Raw genomic sequence first — 23147 nt, forward strand, 5'->3', positions numbered from 1 at the left:
CAGTGTTGAAGGTTCCAGTTGACTGTCTAGAACTCCTGTGGATACGCTGAGAGGGAGAGAGAAATTCTAGACTTAAATTACACAGATGCTATTTAGTGACTTGTGATTGGATGGATTAGAAGAGTAAGCAGAAGGCCCAGGGCCGAGCCCAGGGTATGTTTGTATGCGGATGGGAATACTCTACAGGAAGGGGAGAGGTTAATAATGCAGGAAGGGGGTCAGAGGCACGATCACAAGCCCAATAACTGCACTCTATATGGCCCTTGTTTTGTTGTTTAGGGGTTTCCCCAGTGGCTCCAGTCTGTCTTGATTAGCTTAGTAATTATTTCAATATGGACTATGAACACGAAATATGGTGATGCTGAGAATAGAATGTGGTCCAATTTTGCCAGTATTGCTAGTGTATATCTCTTCAGTTAGACGTAGGTTCCTTGTAGGCAGCTGTGATGCTTTCCTTTTACTCCACTGTGCCCAGCACAGTGCAGGATAGAAGATAAATGCTCAGTGCTCCTTATAAGGCCCTTGTTGAAACCATGGATCCTGGTACATAATGCTAAAGACTGCTTCATACTTCGTATGGCTGCGATCCCTGTTTTTCCTTATTGTTATTATTACATTTAAATCACAATGGTTATATTTTAAAGCTCTTGCAGACACTAAGCATAAGAGAAATAAAGAGATCCTAGGGATTGTGTAGCTTCCTTGACAAGGAAAAACCAACTCATCTTTACAACAGTGTACTGATATTTCAAAACTGGCATTTTACATACTCTAGTATATTAAAAGTACATATACATTTGTATAAGTAAATCTGTGTGTGTGTATATAAAAATTTTTAATAGCTGAACTACTGACAGCTAGAATAGAGAACTTCACCAAAGCTTGGGAGACCTCCTGCTGTTTGGAGAACAAGATAAATCACAGTAATCCATGATTCCCTGTAACCAAATACATTTTGAGTGAACGCAGTGGTGATGACTCAGTGTCTAGCAAGGTGCTGGGCCTTGCCGGACTGTGTTTGGTGCTGGGAACTGGGCAGCCAGAGGCCAGTGCCCCAGAGCTCATAAAGCACATCCAACAGCACATGCTTACATCAAACTGACTCATGGGAGTGGGTGGGAGCTCCAGGAGAGGAAATGCATGTAGAGCTGTGGGGTTTCTATGTGGGAAACGGGGAAGATAAAAGCTCCTGAAAGACTGGCAAAGAGGAGAAACAGGCTCCCAGGAGTTTTCAACAGAACTTAAGCTGTGGGGGGAAAAAAAAAGTCTTGAAAATTTAAATTCTACCCTGGACAGTAATTTTGTTTGTTTAGTTGCTAAATTGTGTCCAATTTTTTGCAACCCCATGGACTGAGCCCACCAGGCTCCTCTGTTCATGGGATTTTCCAAGCAAGAATACTGGAGTGGGTTGCCATTTCCTCCTCCAGGGGATCTTTCCTACCCAGGGATCGAACTGGGATCGAACCCGCATCTTCTGCATTTGCAGGTGGATTCTTTATTGCTGAGCCACCAGGGACACTAGATACCATTAAGATTTCTAAGTCTCTTTCACCTTTGACCCTAGCTCCAGCCACAGGACAAAGGAAGAGGGAGGCTAGCAGAGAGCTGTGGGCAGGCTGTACAGTATGAAGAACCAGCCTTCCCAGAATCACCCATCATGTCCTGTCCTGTTCCCCTCCCCGCCGCCACAGGGTAGACCTGAACTTTCTTAGGGCTGGATCGTGTTTTTAAACCTGTTCTTTGGAACCCCAGGGTCCCTCATAATTGCTTTGGGCTCTGAGGTGGGGTTTTGCAAGGGAAGCCTGAGTTCTTGTATGTTTGATGAAATAACTGGATTTTTTTCATGCTTTAAATATGTGTGAGGCACTCATTTCGGAACCTTCTCTTTATCTTCTTTCTGTGATCATCTACTTACCCTCTTCCCCAGGCAGTGTTGGTTGCCAAGCACAACTAAGCACTGGGCCAGAAAGTTAACAGTCGAAGTGTGGTTACCTACAGGCAGAAAACAGATCCTGTCTGTTACAATAACCCAGATAAGGAGCCACGTCAGAGGCTTTGTTATTTATACAACCCTTAGAGTGTATCTTCTTAACTTAGTTTATTATTTAACTCCCTCCAATATAAAATATTGGGCCACAAACTGGTTTCTGTGCACTATAAACTGTTTGCTTTAAATGTGTCATTAAAATTTTACCACCAAATTAAGCTCCCTTGACTTTTCTTAAATAGGTGTTTGTGACTTTGAAAAATATGAGTTGTCTGGGTTAGAGAAAAGAAAGTGGCAGTAGGCTCAAGTTATTAAGCAGCAGAGGAAATATGACCCAATTTGATGTTTTTTTTTAAAGCAAGAGAGATGAGTCTGTGAGTTTAAAGATTTTGTAGAATAAACAAGTTTTTGCAAAATCTTCCTGTGGTTCTCTCACTCCATCCCCACCCTGTCCTCCACACCCAGCACAGTAATCTTTCTGCAGAACCTATCTGATCACCAGATTCCCTTGCTTAAAGCTGTGAAGTTCAAACTCCCTGGGCCACCCTGGGTTCTCCCATGACCTGCTCTCTCTGAGCTCATTTCTTCTCTCCATCTCCCTCCCTTAAAGAGCCACCCTGTTGCAACAAGTAGGCCTTTGCTGCCCCCATGTCCTGTTTAAAGCCTACCAGGACCCTCCACTGGGAAGTGATTCCTCCTTCAAGAGTTAAGTTCAAAAGCATCTTTCATGGCGGTTTCCCTGGACCTTCCTCTCTGGCCAGTAGCACTCAGCTGGCACTTTCCCCGTGGCAGCGATCAGAGTATGGAATGTCGATTTACAACTCGTGTTTCCTGGCCCCTGTCTTAGCGCAGTTCTTGACACACAATAGACACTGTCTAAATGGTTGCTAATAAATGAATCCTTGGGTTAAATACAGCTTTCCTCTCCTCTGAGCACTTTGAAGGTACTCAGAAAAGGAAAAGGAAGTGACTAAAGGGTAGACGGTTTAAACAGAACACAGCACCCACCCTGTCTGGGGTCACCCCTGGCCACTGGGATGGAGAAAACACGAAGAGAGACCCGGATCCCAGCACTGCTCTGGAGCTACTGAGAATTCTCTTATTCTAAACAGGGCCAGCTGCTTCATTTGTGGGGCCCAGTATAAAAATGGAAATATGGGGCCTCTGCTCAAAGATTATTAAGAAAGTCAACACGTGACAGCAGAGCATTAACCAACCACTCTGGGGCCTGTGCAGCTGCTTCAGTGACAGAAGTTGTGTCATGATCACAACATCTAGAAGTACAGGAGAGTAGGGAGGATGGCAGAAATTTTGGATCAATTTTTTTAAAGAATAGCTTTAAAATATATAAAATTGTTTTAAAAACTTATTTTTCTTGCCCCTTCATAAGGTGTGTCCAGTTTTGTTTGCTTGTTTTCATTTACAGGTGCAGATTCTTTTAAAAAGTAAATCACTTTGTTTCACGTTATTTTAAGGAAAATACCACATATGCTTCATTAGTTCTTAAGAAATGCTATGATCCACAACCTTACCACTTAGCCTGGAATGAAGCAACACATTATTGCACCTCCTTCATTTAATCCCAAAATTTCAGGAGGGGCAGTGGGTGGGAGAGACTGGCTTGGCTTTCATGGGATTATGTTAACATGAAATATTTTTATCACCCTTTTGTGAATTTTTTAAAAAATCTTGCATCATTTATTCTTCATGCAAAAGCATCCAATCTGCCAAACATGACTTTATTTCATAGCAAGATTAGCAAATTGGAAATTGTGACATTTAAACCCTAAATGAAGTTTATCACATCAGATGGATCATGATGAAACATATATGGCTAATGTAAATGAATGAAGATTTATGGTCTTTTCAAAACCCAACTACTTTGAAATGGTTAAGTTGATCTGCACTGCTGCAAGTTCTCCAGCAGGGGAAGGCCATGCAGAGTGCCACATGTCCAGCCTCTCCCAGTGGGGGTCTACAAAGCTCCTACCTGCCTTTGTCTCCCTCCTTGCGACAGAAGCAAAGGGACCACACAGCATCAGTGTCCACAGCACAGTGAGATGCAACAGGGAGTGGGGCTGCCCATGAAGCCAGACCAGTGGACCAACACCAGGTCCCAGCCTTCCTTTCAGGGCTCTCATCTCGCGTGCCCCACGCTTAGCTGTTTCCCTGTTCTTTTTTATTAGTTCAAAGCCTAGAGAACCTCGGGATAGGGCTAAATCCCTGAAACAAAATCCTTGTACTCTAATTTCTCCACAATGTAAAATTTTCACTGCTTAGGTTCATCTGTAAAGATCTGATTGTGTCAGAATTCTTAAGCCAGTGAGCTTGTCTCCAAATGAGATGATTTACTACCTGCTTCCTATGGCCCCTCAAAAGTTTGCAAGAGAACACGTGGGGTGGAGATGGCTGGTAGAGGAGGTGCTCAAATCTCACTTTTGTGGTCTGGGGCTCTTGAGAAGACAGGGTTGCTGAGGGTAGAAGAGAAAGTGACTCTCAAAACCATTTCACGGCGAGAAACGTTCATAGGTCAAACTCAGACTGGGGCTCCGGCAGAGCCCAATCTGTACAAGTCTGTCTGCAGACGACTGCACCTGCTGCTCCTCACTTAGATTCCCTCACCTGGGAGGAAACACGCACACAGATGCCCACTTGCTCAGCTGAAGATGCCTATAACTCAGAAGAAATACATACACCAGAAGAAACCTAACTGCACAGAACACACAAGCAGCCGGGCCCTTAGACGCTGACCTTGCAGGGCTCATACACTGACGTGCTGAAGGCGTGTGTGTGGAAGGGAACTGTGTAGACTGAGCAGGGCTGGCAGAAGGGGACCGTGATAGGCAAGGAAGCAGGGAGGCAGAACGGACCACAGAAACCCACATTTGCACACAGTAATAATATTTTACTTTAACAAGCTCCAGGGACATTTCATAGTTTTTCAAATGACTGTAACTTTGGCCTTCTTGAATACTTCACACCATTACACTGGCCCTCACAAAAATTCCTAGTAAAGACCATGAGCTGCCTCCAGAGATGAGGCCATGGGGACCAGGGCTGCTCTTCTGCCTACAGCTAAGATTTCATGCCTGAGACAGGAACAGCACTGGATCAATCTACAAGAGTAGTTACTCCTCAACAGCAAGCAGTACGCTTCATCTGCAAAAGCACTTTTCTATACTTTCCCTAACTTTCACCCTGTCGATCAAGTCTGATACAACGGCGCTACGTTTCTGGGTCACATGGCAACCACTATGCCTAATACTCAGCAAAGAAACAGGAATCCAAATGGACAAAAAAATAAAAGGCAATCCAATTTTGTAAGAAACAATATATTTTATTTTTCTGACACCACAGCTCTGGTGAGTGGTTTTGTACCAAATTTAATGGAGGTTACACAGAACGTTTTACGCATGGGAGGGGGAGGAAAGGGAAGGAACCACAAAATTAAAAACAGAAAAACAAAATCCTGGATAGCTTTTAGCATCTGTTCCACTCCCACATTAATAAAATTCACTTGGGAATTCCTAATAAAAGGAGAACAGAAAACAAGGTGGGCAGGGAAGAGTAGGATGGGGAAGAAAAGACTAAGGGCAAAGAAGACCGTCGAGCATCCCAAAGACAGACCTTTCCCTCCTGGAGCCGGGACGATGCTCGGCATGAAGGTGAGGCTTGCTTAGATTTATTTCCCCAAAGTATCCCCGTGTATTGCAGCTGCCAAAGGGAAAAAGAGGGAAGCAGGGGGTCACCAGTGAGGGACACAACAGGGGAAACTCACTCAACCAAGAGACGGGGAAGGAGAGGGGAGGGAAAACAAGAGAAAAATGTGCAGGTGGGTCTGTAGACTGGGAGAGGCAGACAGTGCTGAGAGCACTTAAACTGAAAAACAAAAGTCCTAAGCGTCATTATTTTTAAAAAGAAAAATCTCCCCCTCCCCCCACCCCTTGCTGAACTTAGTTCCTTTTTTTGTGCTTTTCATTAATACTCTGCTCTGAGGTTGTAGTTTGGTTTTTCTATACACTGGAGTTGAAAGAAAATAGTCCAAAGGTCTGAAGATGGATTCTCCACCTAAAGTAAACAGCCCAGCATTCCTGTTCTCCTCTTGTCCCAAAGACTAAAGTCTCTGCTAAAATCCCTTTTACAATATAGTACAGTACACAAAAAAATAAAGCCCCAAGCAAAAACAAAACCAGAAAAGAATCCTGGGAGAAGCCAAGTCCAAAGGACGTAAACATACAGAGAACGGTGCAACACGTGACCCATGGCGATTCTCAAAGCACGGCTACAGATTCCCAAAAGGAGGTGCCATCACGGGATACCCAAGTCCACAAAAATAATTTTTAAAAAATAAATCTTAAAAAAAACACACCTGTTGATTAAATGAATAATTTGTTTTCAGATAAATCCATACATTCTCGAGTTCCCCCCGCCCCCAAAGCAGCCCTTGGGTCTCTGTTCTCCTATTGCATGACCAACAGTGCTCCTGGAACGCCCTCATAGCAGCTCTCAGGACCTGGAATCTCATCTCAACAAGGATGGGCACATCCAGTCTTAGCAGCTTAAAACATCATGTTTCCTGGGTTGCCAGGTCCTTGGCTGAATCCACCCATGCCCACATCAGCGGCCATGCCCCGGGGCCTCATCTGTGGGGGGATCATGATGTTCTGTTGGGGTCCCATCATGCCCTGCATGGACATCATCATGCCTGGAGAGCCCACAGGCCCAGGGTGAGTGTAGAGCCCGGCAGGCCCCCGCTCCTTGCCAGGAATCATGCCCACGGCAGCAGCGGGATTGCTCATCAGGGTGGGCTGGCCGGGCATTGTAGATTGTGCTGGTGACATCATCCGATGGTGAGGTCCCATCATGCCTTGCTGGAGAAAGGCTGGTGGTCTCATAGGGTTGTGGCCTGGCATGGATGGAGCTGTACCAAGAGGGATGTCTGGAGTTCCCACGGGCCCTGGACCTCCCATGCCAGGTAATGCTAGTCCCATTCTGGGGGCTTGTTCACCCATCATCCCCTGCATGTGCGAAAACCCAGGTCCAGGACCCTGGGGCTGTTTACGGCCTGGGACTTCCCCTCGAGGGAAATATTGCAGTGTCTGGCTAGGCTTCTCAGATGGGATAATGCGAGACAGGTCAAACTCAGGTATTCCGGTGGCTCCAGGTCGGATGACCTCCTGTAGATCTGGGTCTGTAAACACTGAAGGCATGCTGTTTCCCAGGACAGCGAAGGAGTCAGGACCCCCTGGGCCTCCAGGCTTGCAAAGTGCTGCATCTGCTGAACTTTGGGGCAGGTTGCTGGGGCGGCCAAGAGGCCCTTCTCCTGGGAAACCCATCCCTCCTGGGAAGTTGCCCTGCCCCCCACTGGGGCCATTGTGAGGAAACGGAACCTGCTGTGGAGGAGACTGAACTGGAGGGAAACCCTGGGGAAAACCCATGCGTCCTTGAGGTACCATTGGCGGCTCCTGGGACCCATGCCCCATGATAGGATTGTGTGACATCAAACCAGGCCCCATAGGGACTCCATGAGGAGGTATGCTGGGTCCCATGGCGTTCGGAGAGGGCATCTGATTGGAGTGAGAAAGTGGCTGGGTCATTCCCATTGGGCTGAGGGTTGGCATTGGAACCACGGGGTTTGGACCTGAAATTCGAGGATTCTGTGTATTAATGCCCATTCCTAGAAAAATAAAGATATCAAAGGAATCAATTTCACCAAAAGTAACTGAGAAAAACTATTATAAATCAAATTAACAAAAAAAGTTACTATGCATCAAATGTGCATGGGACTGTGCTGAGAAAATACACAACGCACAATGTACCCTCAGGAAGGTTATAACACATTCTGGGGCACACAAACGAACAGCTCCACAAGACAATGTATTATTGAGCTTTAAACTGTACGACATATATGTATATAGAAGACACCTAGAAAGAAAGTCTCCTGAGTGAAAAGTTACAAGTTAATACACAAATGAGTACAGTCTTCTTCATTGGAGGTATTTAATTCAGAAGAAAACAATTTGCCTAGATGACCTATAGTACGGTCCTTTTTGGAGAAAGAGGATTCATCAGTCCTACAAGTCCAAGAATCAGAAGTAACAGCAATGAGGAAACCAAACAGGCCTTTTTCAATTGATAACGTGGCATCACTATTCCACAGTGCCTTATAGGGAAAGCATTTAAAACTCTAGATTATATAAAATGGTGAAGAAAAGCTTTTAATGGAAAAGGAAAACACACAGGTTCTACCATGGCCTCTGGGACATTTAAATATTTGGTCTCTCCATGAAATTAACCACCAAGTATGGTAAGAATGATGCTTGTGCCATCCACGGAGAATGCCCTAACCTGATTGATGATAAAAAGCATTCTTAACAATCAGAATGGAACTGGAACCAGAAACTCATGGCTGAAGTTATTATGGTCTCTTTGTTGACCACCTTTGCTCTCCCATATCCTTTCCTGTTAGTGACATTTGGGGAGATGGGAGGTGTAGGAGTGAAGGAGAACAAAATGAGGAGGGAAGGGAGGAATTTTATTTTCTCTCTAGGCCTAAACAAAGTGCTTCTCTAGGAAATAGGGGTTTTCCACTGTCTGAAATCCTGTGGCTGCTTGTGGTTTGAGGCTGCTCTTTCAGGAAAATAGTTGAGGACTCAAGACATTCCTATCAGCATATTAAAAAGATACTGCTTTCAGTCTCGCTCCAGGAGGAGCCACCTAAAAATAAGCACATCGAGGTACACAGAAGCATCAGAACTTCTGTTAAGAAAATGACAAGAACTCTAAAGAAACTTGCTTTCCTATCCACACACACAGAATTAAATAAGCTAATCCAAAAAAGTGTTATTCTCTTCCTCTAGGCAAGACATTTTAGTTTTACTGAAACTAACTCAGATGGTATACTTTTTCAATCTGCTGAACGTCCAGCTTATTGAGGTCTACAGATATCAAGAAAACACAAGACGTTTTTCTTTTGTCAACAGCAATAGGGCCATATCCTATCTTCCTGATTTCTTACCTGGCATATTATTCATTGATGGCAAGTTGGGAGAACGAGCTGGAGGGGAGTCGTCATCTGAGCTGGCCACGGTCTTGATGGCATCGTGGTATAACGGGGTAGAACTGGGCATTGCAAACTTGGACATTCGAGACATCATAATAGACAGTGGGTTCTGGGAAAGGGTCGGCTCTGGAGGCATGGTGTAAGGTGTACTAGAGGGAAGACTTCCCGGGATACTCACAGAGGCAGACTGGCTGGCTGTAGGAGGTGGGGGGCCACCTAGGAGAAGAAAGCAAAATAAAACAGGCAGGGAATTAGATTCTCCTGAAGGTTCTTGGGCCTGTGATTATGAACTAGCAGGGCCAGGAATGAGACAAATGAACGGGACAGTGTTATTAGACCCAGGACATGAATCATCAGTCTTCTAGTCAAGCTCCGTGTGTGTGCAGAGGGAGATGGCAGCGTGAGATGGAGGTGACAGCTCAGCAGATGGCAGGACAACGCACCAAGGATGCATGAGAAATATTAGCTCAAACTTGGGAAAACCACGTCTCACAAACTCCTTCACTAAAACAATGAGAAATAAGTGGATCTCTTACCCTTGCCAATCACAATTCAGAATCTGCCTCTGGCGTTAACTGTGCTTAGAAGCCAGATGAGCCATCCCACCCCAGGTACTGACCAAAGCACCCCACACACGCTCCTGACTGATTTCCACCACCAAGATGTCTGCACTGAAAAGGTCTGAGGGGGCTGCTCCACTGGACTGCTTTATAGAGAACTGCTACCCAACGGAGAGACACACTTTAACCTGGTAGGATAAATCTCCTATCTCATTTTGATTCTAGTCTTTCTCAAGTGGAGGCAGCACAGACCTAGTATTTACACCTCAGCGCTCATCTACTGACCGCCTCTGGTCCTGTCCACAAAACCACCATCATCAGTGAGAACTTCCCCCAGGAAGAAAATACAAATAAATTGCAGCTGATCTGTGAGAATAGCAGTCTACCAAGGAGAAGGTTTTGGAAACTGTTTCGATGGTCAACACATATTTACGAGAACCACTCAAGTCTCTCAGCAGTCTCCCCTCTTTGTTTGGGATGACACTCACACTCTCTTAACACAAAAGCAGACCTCTGAAGTGAGCGGGGCTGGTGTTCAAAGGAAACACATTTATCCACTGTTAAGACATTTTATTCCACCAATAAGAGTTCCCTGTGCAAATGTAAATCGTTCAGTGAAATGATATGCATTTCCCATTCTCCTCTGAGTCCTATCCCATAAACATATTTTGCACTGAAGCCCATAAATCTTCACCAGGATTGGACACTTGAGCATAACCCCATGGGAGTACCAACTCTGCACCTTGCCACAAATACATCCATCTTGGCAAAAGCCCCCTCCTCTGGCTACATAATTAGGACACCAGTTTTCTTAAAGTACGTAAACCAGGCTTTCACAATCTCTGGCTGGAAGCGCAACTGTGAGGATGAGAACATACTGACCTGACTCTACACTTGCCAGCATGGCTGGGGAGGCCATGGTGAGGGGCGCTTTGTGGTTTGGAGGGATCCCAGGACTCTGAAGGGGAGGTTTTGGAGACGAGGTCCATCCAGGTGACGGGGCGGGAAGTGATGGAGACTTGAGGTGAACAGGCGAAGCAGCAGCAGACCCCAAGACGGGCGGGGACTTAATGGAAGCAGCGGCAGCTGGGCCCGCCAGCATGCCTGCCAGCTGCGATGGAGTCTGGGGGGACTTGAGGTTCCCCGAGGGTGAGCCCAGCATCGGTGACTGGACTTGGCGCATCGTGGGAGATTTCAGAGGGTTGATGCCTGGGGAATGCACCTGGCTGCCTGCCACAGATATATCCACGGGCTTCCGCCCCAGGCTGCGCTGAACAGGAGGAGCTGTGTTGAGGCTAGTGGGGTTATTGGAAGGGTTGAGAGGTAGTGGTGGCATATGACTGAGCCGGCTGTTAGTCCTTTGGTCAGGCCCCATGGGTTCTCTGAGATTCCGCAAGCCACTGTTGCTGCCTGGACCCTGAGACATGGGGAGGAACGGCCTGGGGCCCATGCCATACTCTTGCTGCGGGTGCTCGCCGAACGGCAGAGGCACCATCTTCTGCTGAGCAGGCAGCATGTCCGCGCCACCCGCACGGAGCTTCAGCATCTCCTCGGGCCCCGCCCCAGCCTCTCTCATCTTCTGAGGTATCATCTGAGAGTTGGATCCCATGCTGACATTTAGACTGACATCTCCCTTCATCCCACTGGGAACCATTCCAAACTCGAGTTCCCGGCCAGCGCCCAGCTGCGGGGGCATTCCTTTTGGAAAGTCACCCCTGGAAGGGCTCAGTGGGCCCTCCACTGGTATTCGCGGGAAGATGGGATTATTCCCTGGCTCCACGTGGCGCTGGGAGCCTGGGATCATCCTGTTCATCTCCATTCCAGGCCTGATGCCTTCCACGCTCATCCCCGGGGGCAATCCCAGCTGCTTCTCTGCCAGCTGCTGTTGAAACATCTCTTCAGACAATCCTTGGGGGTTTGGGAAGCGCTCCCCTCGGCCAGGACCACTGAAGACGCCCTGGCCAGGCGGGAAGTTTCGACCGTCTGGGATTTTTGGCACATCGTCTGGCCAGCTGACTGCAGAAAGACCTGGTCGCGATGCCGGGTTGGGGACATTGGGCCCCTCCATCTCAGAATTTATCATTCCCGCAAATCCAGGGAGGCGCATTTGGCTCCCTGGCATGTTGGGGTGGGGAGCCATGGCTCTCGGGGGCAGAGAATGGGGCATGTTGATCCCGTCAGCAAAGGGCTCTGCGCCCCCTGGCCCCCAGGCCTCACCAGGGGTCATCTGGTACGGAGGGGGCGGCCCTCGGACCACTCCTCGTGGCCCGTGCTGATGGACCATCATGTCCTGGAGGGAGCACTGTTGCACGACCACTTGCTCCTGCTTCCTCCTCTTCTCTTCGTAGAACTCCTGCTGCAATTTTAGCCATGCTATCTGCTCAGGGGTCATGTGATCCAGATGGTCGGGTCCGATGGGCCCAGACTGGGAGTTCATGGGGGGTGGAACCATTTCATCTGGAGAAAAGGGCACATCTCTGTGTCCTTGAGGGCCAAACGGAACCCCCACATCTGTCCGGGGCCCAGGTCCCTTACCTAGGCTTTGGGATTGAACCATCATGGCCTGTATAGGCCCTTCTGGTTTTTTCTGAGGTCCATCTAATACCCCAGTGTTCTGCTGGGGTCCCCCACTCTGTCCTCCCGGGAATTCCTTCTCATCGGGGAAAAGCATTCGCTGGATATCTCTGAGCGTTTGTAAGGAGCGCTCCCGGTGCTCCAGCTGCTCCTGAGACAGTCCATCAGGGTTCTCCCCCAGTGTGGGGGGCTCTCCACTGGACACCGGCGGAGGCGGGGGGGCTTTGGGATCTGCTGAAGAGCTATTGCTCCCCTGAGAGACAGGGGTCACGGCTCGGTTGTTGGGTGTTGAGTTTGGCCCGGTGCTGTCTGGGGGCAGTGGAGTGGAGCCGGCAGGGCTGCCAACAGAAGGGATCAGTTTGTTTTCTACCCCAGGACTGTCCCGGTCCAGGGGACGAGGGGGCGCGGCAGGCTTGGGTGCTGGTGCCGGAATGGGGGGAGTTGGCTGCAGCCTGGTGTTCTGGGAAGAATTCTGGTCCTGGTTGGCTGGAGCTGGGGGCTGTTGTGGGAGAGGTTTCGGATCATTTCGAAGGGCAGATATCTGTGTGTTCTGAAGACAAACGAGATTTTAAAAATCATTGGTAAATTGAACAGAAGGACAATGAAAAGAGCACGCTATCTTATAAAGGACTGGTCCCAGCCATATAAATCTACACTGACACTTGCTGTAGAAACTGCTCATGTACAAACTCCATGGACATGAAGACATTCTGATTTCTTCCCTCACATTTTACTGTCAAACGGTATCCTCTTTCCCAAGCTAAAGATTAGGTTTCAATAACTTTATAAGCATGCCAAGGGAAAGCCACTCTGCTGGAGTGAATACATCTGAGTATCTATTTCGAGGAACAGGTTTGATATCACATGTCTACTATGTGTTTCTGATTCAGGGAGAGATTAGTTTCTTGGTATGTGGGAGGCTGTACCTAACACCTTTTTCTTTCCCTGAAAGTATAAATGGGTATGTAGACTTCTCACTGTCAATCAAAGAGTCTGACATTTTCAACTGAAAAAGAAAGTCCCTGTCACTTCCAGCTCAGTTTGTCTCATCTACCAGCCAGAGGCAGCAGGTGAGGCCGCTCCACTTCACTGTCTGCCCTGGCACAGTGACTAGTGAAGCACTCCTCTCCTTTAGTTTCCAAGGGGCCTGACATCTCCAATTTCTGTTTTCAGTTTGTGATCACTGATTCAATATTTGATAAGAACTTGCACATTAACTGCAGTAAGATAATCTGTAGGCAAGAAACATCTGTGGAGAAATCTGAGGCTAGCTTGTGGTGTCTCTTGATCTGTTCTTTCCAACAGACAGCACATGGCCCTTTCTACAGGCTGGATGAGTGTCTTATTATTATTTATGAAGTACCAAGCCTACATTTAAGTCCTGGATAAAGGCAGGCTCACCTGTAAGAGGTGACATGGATGTTGCCAGTGTTTGGAAGAGGGATATAAAATGTTCTGCATCTATGCCTTGGCCCTGCTGGAGGTTCGGGTACTAGAGAAGGGCGGTACTGAAGAACAGAAGGGCCCAGCCTACCACTCCATCAAGGGATCTCGAGAGCTGCAGGATCCCTTTTTGATGTTCACTTCCTTCTACCTGTTCACTTAATCCAGTCTGTATTTCCAAACCCCTAAGGCTCTTACTTACATCCCCACCTAACTCTCTGGAATGTTTCTCAAGGTACAAATTTGTACAGAAATCATTACATGTATCCCTGAACACAAACAGCTCACATTCTGTGGACATGTACGTAAATGCTCCACTTGCTGGTATTCTCCATGCATCTATGCCTGCAGACCCAGACTGAGGTGGGGCAGACTGGCTGAACCTAGATAACGCTGGACGTCACAGTGTCCTCAGTGTCTCTGACTATTTTACTGGAGTCTGGAGATCACCTTAATTTTCTCTCCAGAGTCAGTTTACTTTGCTTTTGCTGGCCAGGCTGTGTTTTGTGTTAAGGGTGGACACTCCTTTCCTATAAGGGTGACTGTGAGAGAAGAAATGGTTTAGTGCCACTCTTTTTATTTTAGATTTGGAGCAATGGTGACTGGACTATTCCCAATACCCTCCTTAACTCCTCTTCTGATTTCATGTTAGTACTAGAGGAGGTGGAGGTAAAAACTGTATGAAGATCTGTCATTAAGTCAATAAAACACTGGTTTGAGCTGCAAGTGTGCCCTATATATTCCAGAACAATATAAAATATAAATACCTCTAAAGTATAAATTTAAAATATATACACTTAAAATATTATATATACACATCTTCTTCCCTTGAGTAGTGGAGATACAAAGAGACATGCAATTCCTTTGCTTGGTCTGGGAAAGCCCAAGCCCTGCTATGTCACGGGAAGGCATCCTAAGTTCTTATACAACGTGGACAAAATGTCATCTATTCTATACTGAATTGTCACTTCAGTCATTTAACTTTTCCCATGTTTCAGACTCATCCCAGTTTTTTATTTCATGCTTCCTGAAAGCAGGGATTGTGTCTTGAACCTCCAGTGTTCTCACAGCACTGGGTGCAATGCCTTGACAATCTGAGACACAAGAAATACCATCTGGAATGTGAGACACTACATATATTGAAACAACCACTGCAGGCATGTTCTAATGTAGTTTACAGCAGGTGCTTACATTCCAGAGAGGAAACAAACACTAACTATAATTTTGAAAATATCAAGCAATTAAAAACATTCAATGGTTCTCTCACTCTGAAATAACTAAGAATCATTCTGAAAGTCACTGAGACTCTAACTGTGGCATCAGCAGCATGCACCCCAGTCCTGTAGGGCGGGAGTAAACTGTTTCTTCTGTCACCGTCTGTAGGAAACCACTGTCCACCCTTAACTGCTGTTTTTCCTCTGTTCTTTAAGTAACTCAAGAGTATCTGTTTTTTTTTTTAATTCTGCTGTGTACGCAGGGTCTGAACTCGGAATTTCCCAGAGAGGGCCACATTAAGGAAATCCTAAGATATCCATATGTCTCCTTTTTTTATTTTGCACCTCTTCTCTTCTAGTAATTCATCAATATATCAGCATGCTAGCAGAAAAGGCCAGTGTGATGTGCCTAAAACTACACAACTAGGTTAAATGCTCAAAATGTAGCTGATACCAAGACTGTCTCCCTACTGACCCCTCGTGGATTGTTGGTGGGGATGTATATTGGTATAGGCACTATGGAAAACAGTGTGGAGATTCCACAAAGAATTACAAACACAACTAACATATAATCCAGCAAGTTCACTCCTGGCTATTTATCTGAGTAAAACAAAAACACCAATTAGAAAAGATATCTGTACCCTTATGTTGTTCACTGCAGTATTATTTACAATAGCCAAGATATGGAAGCAACCTAAGTGCCCATTAATAGATGAATAAAGACTATACGGTACACACACACACACACACACACACACACACACACACACACACACACACAATGGAGTATTACTTAGCCATTAAAAAAGAATGAAACCTTGCCATTTTAAAAAACATGGATGGACCTAGAGGGTATTGTGCTAAGTGAAATAAGTCAGAGAAAGACAAACATGTGGAATCTAAAAAAAACAAAGCAAATGCTTCAACATAACTAAACAGGAACAGAGTCACAGATATAGAGAACAAACAGGTCATTTAAAGAGGAGGGGGGCCACGGGAGGAGGACATAAACAGGTGATGGAAATTAAGAGTACAATCTTTCAGTTACAAAATAAATGAGTAATAGGCGTGAAATGTACAGTGTGGGGATATAGTCAATAAGTGTGTGATATCTTTGTACAGTGATACATGGTGACTAGACTTATGGTGATCACTTTGAAATGTATAGAAATATCATTTCACTATGTTGTATACCACAAACTAACACAGTATAGGTCAGTTAAACGTCACAAACAAACGCACAGAAAAACAGATTAGATCTGTGATTACCAGAAGTGGGGGGACTGGGGGAGAGGGAATTGGAGGAGGGCAGCAAAAAGGTATAAACTTCTAGTTATAGGATAAGTAAGTACTAGGAATGTAATGTATAACATGATAAATAATTAATGTTGCTGTATGTTCTACATAAAAATTAAGAAAGTACACCTAAGAGTTCTCATCACAAGACAAAGCAAAATTTTTTTGTCTTAATTTTTGTATGTATATGAGATGATGATAATCATTTCGTAATGTATGTGAGTTAAAGTATACAGTATAGTTGGCTGTACACTTTAACTTATACAGTGCTATCCATCAACTACATCTCAGAACTGGAAGAAGGAAAAAAAGACTATCAGTGAATTCATCATCTCTCACCTTTAGAGTCACCTTATAACCTTTAAACCATTATTCCACTTCTAAGATGACATACCAGAGGGGCTGTGCTTCTCTCGGTCTTGCTGTTAGAGATGTTCTGGATGTGGAAAGAGACGATAGTTTCAACCTGGCCCTTCAATACGGCTTCTGCAGCCCTACAAAGAGAGAAGAGATGCACACACTAGGACTTGTTTCTATTTCACTAACTGAAATTCTAAAGCATTTTAACCCCAGATGGAACCGGTATGAGAGAGGAAGAAGTATAAAGAACCACCAGCAATGCCCAGTGAGAAGAAATCAAGATAAAAAGGTTTTCATTACTTGTCTGTTATTTACTGTAACTCTTCTGAAATTTAAAAATAGCCATTAGCAAATCTCAAAAGAGGCATTAAAAAAATCCAGGGATTTTTCCTTTAAATCCATCCACTCTAGTAGGTGTTTTATAGAGAATCCTAGTTCAAAATCCCAACCCAAGAAGGGTAAAATGAATTCTCACACCTTATCATAATTTAAGGTTGCCAAGATTCACTCTATGTCTTAATTTTAAATATGTTAGATGAAAAAAGTCAGAAAACTATGTAGTGTGTATTCACATTTTAAATAAACAAATATCCAATGATGCATCTGTCTACTAGAAACATGTACCAAAACATTCATAAGTTATTTCTGTAAATTCTTGAGATACATTTTCTAATTATTCTAAAATGGACATGTATTACTTATGTATGCCATTTTAAAAAGAATACTGAGTTGCAGAAAAGTGTGTACTGTGCCATCGATCCTTTTTCTTTTTAAAGAAGTATATATACGTGTATATGTATAAGCCTAAAAAGTTTCTCTGGAAGGAAAGCCAAGGACCTACCACCAATGGTTGCCTCTGGGAGTAGGGGAGTGGAGGGTTTATATTTTATTTTACCGCTTTCTGTAGTGTTAACCTTAAGTAATAATACAAGTGGGCAAAAAAAAGTCTCTTCAAAGGGAATAAAAATTTAGATGCCCAAACACGCAAGCCACACCACCATCAAGACACAGCCATGAACTTACTTATTAGCCATCTCAGTAGAAAACACATACACCACTTTGGCAGGAGTCTTCTGAGCAGGTGTGGGCTCCGGGGCAGTAGTCTGGCCATGGGAGGGGGTGGAAGGCCTGGGGGCTGTAGCATTTGATGGGGTCATCGAGTGTGGCGTGTGCTGGGGATCCTGGGACTTTATGTGGTCAGCAGAATTACATTCTAAAAAATAAAAAGAAGGTTCATCTTATAGAAAGTATAAAGCTTTCTTTTTTCTGCCAGCATTTATAGCATCATAATGCAAACACCTTGAAAATTTCAAGGAGGAATTATCTTGTTAAGAGGAAATTCTTCTGTTCATAAAAATACAAATACACTTCTCCCATTTAAATGACTAAGTACAAAGCACTCTTCCCCACATCCTTACTGCTCTACTACATATTCTTTGAAAAGCATGAAGGTGTTAGTTGCTCAGTCCTATGTGACCCCATGGACTGTAGCCTGACAGGCTCCTCTGTCCCTGGAATTCTCCAGGCAAGAATACTGGAGTGGGTAGCCATTCTCTTCTCCAGGGGATATTCCCGACCCCGGGATGGAACCCAGGTCTCCTGCACTGCAGGCAGAATCTTTACCGTCTGAGCACGAGGGTTTAGATATTAGCATAAATGTCCCTCCTTTCTGGAAACCCTTTTGGAAACTCCTGGGCTAGATGTCCCTGCTAGTTAGACCCATAGCCCCTAATTTCCCTCACTTCAGTATTTGTCTGATTTCATTGTAATTTTTAAATGATCTGCTATCTAGGTGCCTTTAAACCCTTGAGGACAGCAACTGTTTCGGTTTTGCTGACCATGGCGCCCCCAGCACCCAGCGTAGTGCTGGTGCTCAAAACAGGCCTCCAACAAACAACCTGAAGAAGAAAGGCAAGACAGGGGAACAATTACCCAGGTACTCATTTCAAATTTGGGTTGGGGAGTCACCGTGCCACTCCTTGAATATTAGTTTCACACTCTGGCCTACAGTTAAGATGTTTTATTTTACACTAAGTGAGGGACAGCCTAAGAGCATAGCCATGGGTCCCATCCCCTGCTTGGCTCACTCCACTGTGGTACCTCCTGGATCTCTACCACATGGAGCCCCTCATTCCCACCATGGTGAAACTGGCTGGGACAAATCTGGACTTGTGCCAGGGCAGCCTCTTGTACCTACAACCAGCAAAATGGCAGCCAGAGCACATGCAACCCACGTCTTGAAGGACTAATTTCATGGAGAAGAGGAAGAGTTGTCAGAAAAACTGCTCCAGTGTGGGCTCTGGCATAGACAAACTGGAGCTACTGGCTTGACACTCAAGTACACAAAAGCACATAGGCCAGAAACATCCATAAGTACATGGTTAGGGTCGTGCAACATCCTTAAACACTTGCATCCTCAAGGGCGAGAACTCAACAAGGTAGTTCCAAACTATTCTTAAGTTCGTAGGAAAATGACCAGAAGGAGTTCCATCTGAATCTGTGAGAACTCCTGGATCTGATTCCTACTCTCCCCACTTGGCTACTATTAGGCTCTCCGGCATCCGTCCATGTCAGAGGCCCTCCCTCAGGAATACCTACTTCCCTCTGAGTCTCAAAGATCTTATAGACATACCTTTCATGTCAGAGTCATCGTTTGGAGTCCCAGGATCTCTCTGATCAAAGGAGTCGGCGGAAATACTTCGCTCCCTTTTCCCCTTGCCCTTGGCACCATTTCCAGCCCCATTCTTCAGCCCCATGCTCCCACCTGGGCCAGGGAGTGCTTTAGGGGTATGGCCCCCACTCTTGGAGTCACAGGGGGATGGCTGGGATTGGCTGGTTGAGCCCCCCTGTTTACCCTGATTGGAGAATTTGGAATCCAGCTGGGGGTTTCCAGATGGGGACATCACTGTAGGGGGACGGACCATCACCTCCTGCTTTGACTTAGGGCTACTAGAAGAGACAAATAACAAAGGGAGATCAGACACCAGACAAGACTGGGCAGCACAAATCAAAGAGGTCTGATTTCTATCACACGTCAGGGAGACCCAGACAGCTAAAGTAACCACCCCACCTTTCACTAAAGCCGCTTGCTTGTTCTCTTCTCCCCATTCTCATCTCAGACCTCTCAACAGAGAGGAGGATTTGGGCAGAGTGGCCTGCCTCGTCTCGGTAACCCTAGAGTCACATGGGGACCCATCGCTAGGGCTTCTGTCAATAAAGGACAACCGTTTCTATGTACATAGAGAAATGACTCTCACACTAAGACTAGCTCAGAGTAAACAAACAGACATCGTTAAGATCAAAATACTACCCACCCCTCGGCTGATGAACAAGGAACAGCTGTAACAAGAGGCTGGCTTCCCTGCTGGAAACTACGAGCAGGTCTGGGCGAGTGTGAGGAAACCCGCTGTTGACTGGCAGGTTGGGGAAACCCTCCAGGACACTAATCACCAAATAAGAAGTATCACACCAGAGCAGACACACTAACCACTGCCTCCAGGGGAGGAGGAAGAAATTCTTTTAAGATATCAATGTTGCAAAACAGAGGAAAAAGCTTCACAGTGGGGGTCAGGGGCTGGTGTTTTAGTTGTAGGCCCTTAGGCCTCCCCAACATTCCAGGTCTCCTCATTCCAAGTTGAGCACACTGTACTGGATGGTTCTTAATGTTCTGTTGAGGAGAGGGGCTATAATGAGGAGCAGTTAGGTAATGATGGACAAATGAATAAGAGGAGAACGCTAACCTAAACTCTGACTCACTATCCTATCACTGTTTACTTGAGTCTTTTTCTTTTCCCATTTGGGTCTCATGATTCAACATACTGTTCCACCAGTGAATGGATAGGGTCCACTATGATGTCCCCAAGGCGCAGCTGGGCCAGGCCCTAGGCCTCACCTCTGTGTGTTTCCTGATGGAGAGTTCCTCACTTTAGGGTTACTGGAATGCATTGATTGAAATCCTGAGCTTGCAGCCACAAACAGGGACGGGCTCACCGAGTTCCTCTCGGGCTGCAGCAGAAACAGCTGCTGGGGGCAGTGGCAGGGGCCCACTGCGTGCTGGGTGCGTCCCTTAGCGCTGGCTGCCTGCACGCCTTTTTCCTCTTTGTTTTTCTCCGCTGTGGAAGTGGGTCCTGTCCCCTTGCGGCTCCAGCATTCTCTGGGTGTGTGCCTCCGGCTGCCAAAGGAAAATCTCGCATCTCCAGGGCACACTGGGAACAGAAACAGAGACATCCAACACCCTTATAGCAGGACCAAGGCTAAAGCCCCACCTCAACAGTGCAGAGGCAGATGGTTCTTCAGCTTTCCTCAGGGTGAAAGGAAAGGGCGATGTTCATATTCTGGCCAAAAGGCTCTAGTGCTAAACAGCGGAAGAGTGACTAAGACTTTCTGCCAGGCATACAAACCTCCCACCCAAGCATCATATACCAGGCGTTTGTAAGCAGATGAGAAAAACATTTTTATCTTTAGCTGTGTATTCTCCCTTACATTTCTCTACTTCCAAATACAAAACCCTCAAAAACTTGGGTTTTTCTTTCTTCAAAACAATGCTCTGAAACCACTGGGTACTCCAAATCCATAGCAACTATCTGGTGCTTCACCTCTGATGGCACTGAAATGTAACAAACCCATCCCAATTTCAAACCATGAAACAAATTACTCTCTGTTTATATTCTCAGGGCCTCAGGGTGGGGAAGACATTAAAGGAGGTACTTCTAAAATCAACTATTGAGCCAATACCAAATACAATCAGTTCTGCCCCCTGATTTCTATGATCTTTCTATTAAATTATGCTGAGTATGTGTCCTGTGTTCTCACTGCTTAATGACAGGAGCTGTAGGCATGGGTAAGCAAGTGAATGATCCATAATGCGGAGGTGAAAGAACATCTTTGAAGACTAAGATATTTTTTGAGCCAATTTGCAAGGCTAATTTGAAGCATAAAGGTCAAAAAAATATTCCCCAACCTAGTAAGAGAACAAATGAGAAAGCCCTTTATTTAGAGAAACCTAAACTGGTTCAGGGGAAACCAAGATACACTTTCAGTCACTGCTTCTTCCAGGGCAGTTCCAATGTGATTTTTTTTTGGTAACCATGGTCCCCTCACCTCCCTCCCTCCTGCTATCTTTACTGATGAGGTATAGGACTGAAGGAGAATATTAGATGCAGGATTAAAGGCTAAAGAATCAAAAGGAGTTAGAAGTTGCTTCGGTGTTACATACACTACAAGAGTTTCAAGAACTGGACTGAAACTGGGAGAAATCCTTATATTCTAGGAATCAGCAATGAGTATGATCATTGTCAAGTATTAAATGTCTATTTCCTCATTTAGAAATAGTCCCAGCTATTTTACCTGACACCATGAGAGGAATTGATGGATGTTCTGAGTGTACACAATCACATTTTTTTTCTTTTAAATGAAGAAGGCAGGAAAAAAAAATAGAGTAAAATGCTATAGAATATTTCTACACTGACCTTAGGAAAACGCATCCTAAAAACATTTGAGCATCAGTTATATTTAGGGGCGTATGTTTATTCCCTACCACCTTTAGCTCCCTCCCCCCAATTTAGATTCTAAAACTGACTATTACTGTGAAGCTCAACATAATATATGATCATAAACCATACTGTACCTCTCACTAAACATCAGGAATCACTGGTAAAACAGAAGTAGTCGATGAATCTTCCATGGACAAAGCCAACAGAAAACACCTCAGGGAAAGAAAAGTTACCACCTGTATAGTCCCTTCTGGTACTTTCTGTCTATATCACACATTTGAGCACTCTAATCATGTGTCAAACTGAATAGTCCCACGTGTATGATTTACCTTCCTCTGAAGACTATGCTCTTTGAAGACAAGAATCTTGTTTTAAACTTCTTTGGTTTTTCTATAATACTCAATATAATGTACTAAGAATGTGGTTAGATCCTAGGTGAGTTACAGAGCAGAAACGCCTGGCACTTGTGTTACACTCCTTCTAAAGAAACTCTAAACATTAAAAGTACCAAATCAACTCAGTCTGCCAGGTATTTCTGATGAGCTGGTAGCAAAGATTATTTCTAAGTAATAATAATGTGAACAGAAAATACTTATTTTCAAAGTATTTCCACATACAGTTTCTTAAACTCACTATACCGTGATCAATGGCATTTTATAGATGAATGGATGGAGCACATGGGCGTGAATGCCTTCTCCCAGGTTTCCAATCAGTGCTCCCTGACCTGCTCTTTCCTCTAAGCCATTACTTTATGAGTGGAGAAACAGCACAGAAGGTTGAAATAAGTGCATGGGCTCACTAGAGATGGGAATAAAATCCAGCTGTTTTAACCCTTAATCCAAAGGAGTTGTTGAAATAGGTCATCCTAGTTTTAGCCTATCTGACACCAAAAACAACTGAGCAAGAAATCTGCCAAGTATCTTATCAGATAACCCTAAAGAATAAAATGCAACTCTTTCAGCTCCTGCGTGTTCAGGTTAGTGCTCAACTGTTTCCCTTTCAGGACTGAAAAAAGAGATCTTCCTCAGAATGGTTAATTTTAGCCAGAGAGAGATATTTCCCCAATAGAACTAAATCTTCTAAGATCTGCTTATAGAATGTTTCTCTCTTTTTCTCTGTAAATAATACTTAAAATATTTACTAACTGCACATCAGGTA

At 45.1% G+C, this 23147-nt stretch overlaps 1 protein-coding gene across 3 annotated transcripts in view; it reads right to left on the reverse strand.

Annotated features, from left to right (window-relative positions):
• Nucleotides 1–5303: 5303 nt before the first annotated feature.
• Nucleotides 5304–23147, reverse strand: part of BCL9 (BCL9 transcription coactivator) — a 95267-nt gene continuing 77423 nt past the window's right edge. For 2 of the 3 annotated variants that reach the window (XM_040230870.1, XM_040230871.1), the window contains 7 exons: nt 20390–20702; nt 19130–19446; nt 17521–17710; nt 16532–16631; nt 10493–12734; nt 9006–9266; nt 5304–7664 (listed from right to left, as the gene is read on the reverse strand). In XM_040230870.1, coding sequence (XP_040086804.1) covers nt 6547–7664; nt 9006–9266; nt 10493–12734; nt 16532–16631; nt 17521–17710; nt 19130–19446; nt 20390–20442 — 4281 coding nt within the window. In that variant the 5' untranslated portion in view covers nt 20443–20702 and the 3' untranslated portion in view covers nt 5304–6546. The remainder of the gene's footprint in view (nt 7665–9005; nt 9267–10492; nt 12735–16531; nt 16632–17520; nt 17711–19129; nt 19447–20389; nt 20703–23147) is intronic. The other variant, XM_040230873.1, reaches the window with a different exon arrangement.

This window comes from Oryx dammah, unplaced genomic scaffold (assembly GCF_014754425.2).
Source record: "Oryx dammah isolate SB20612 unplaced genomic scaffold, SCBI_Odam_1.1 HiC_scaffold_28, whole genome shotgun sequence".
NCBI classification, from domain to species: Eukaryota; Metazoa; Chordata; class Mammalia; order Artiodactyla; family Bovidae; genus Oryx; species Oryx dammah.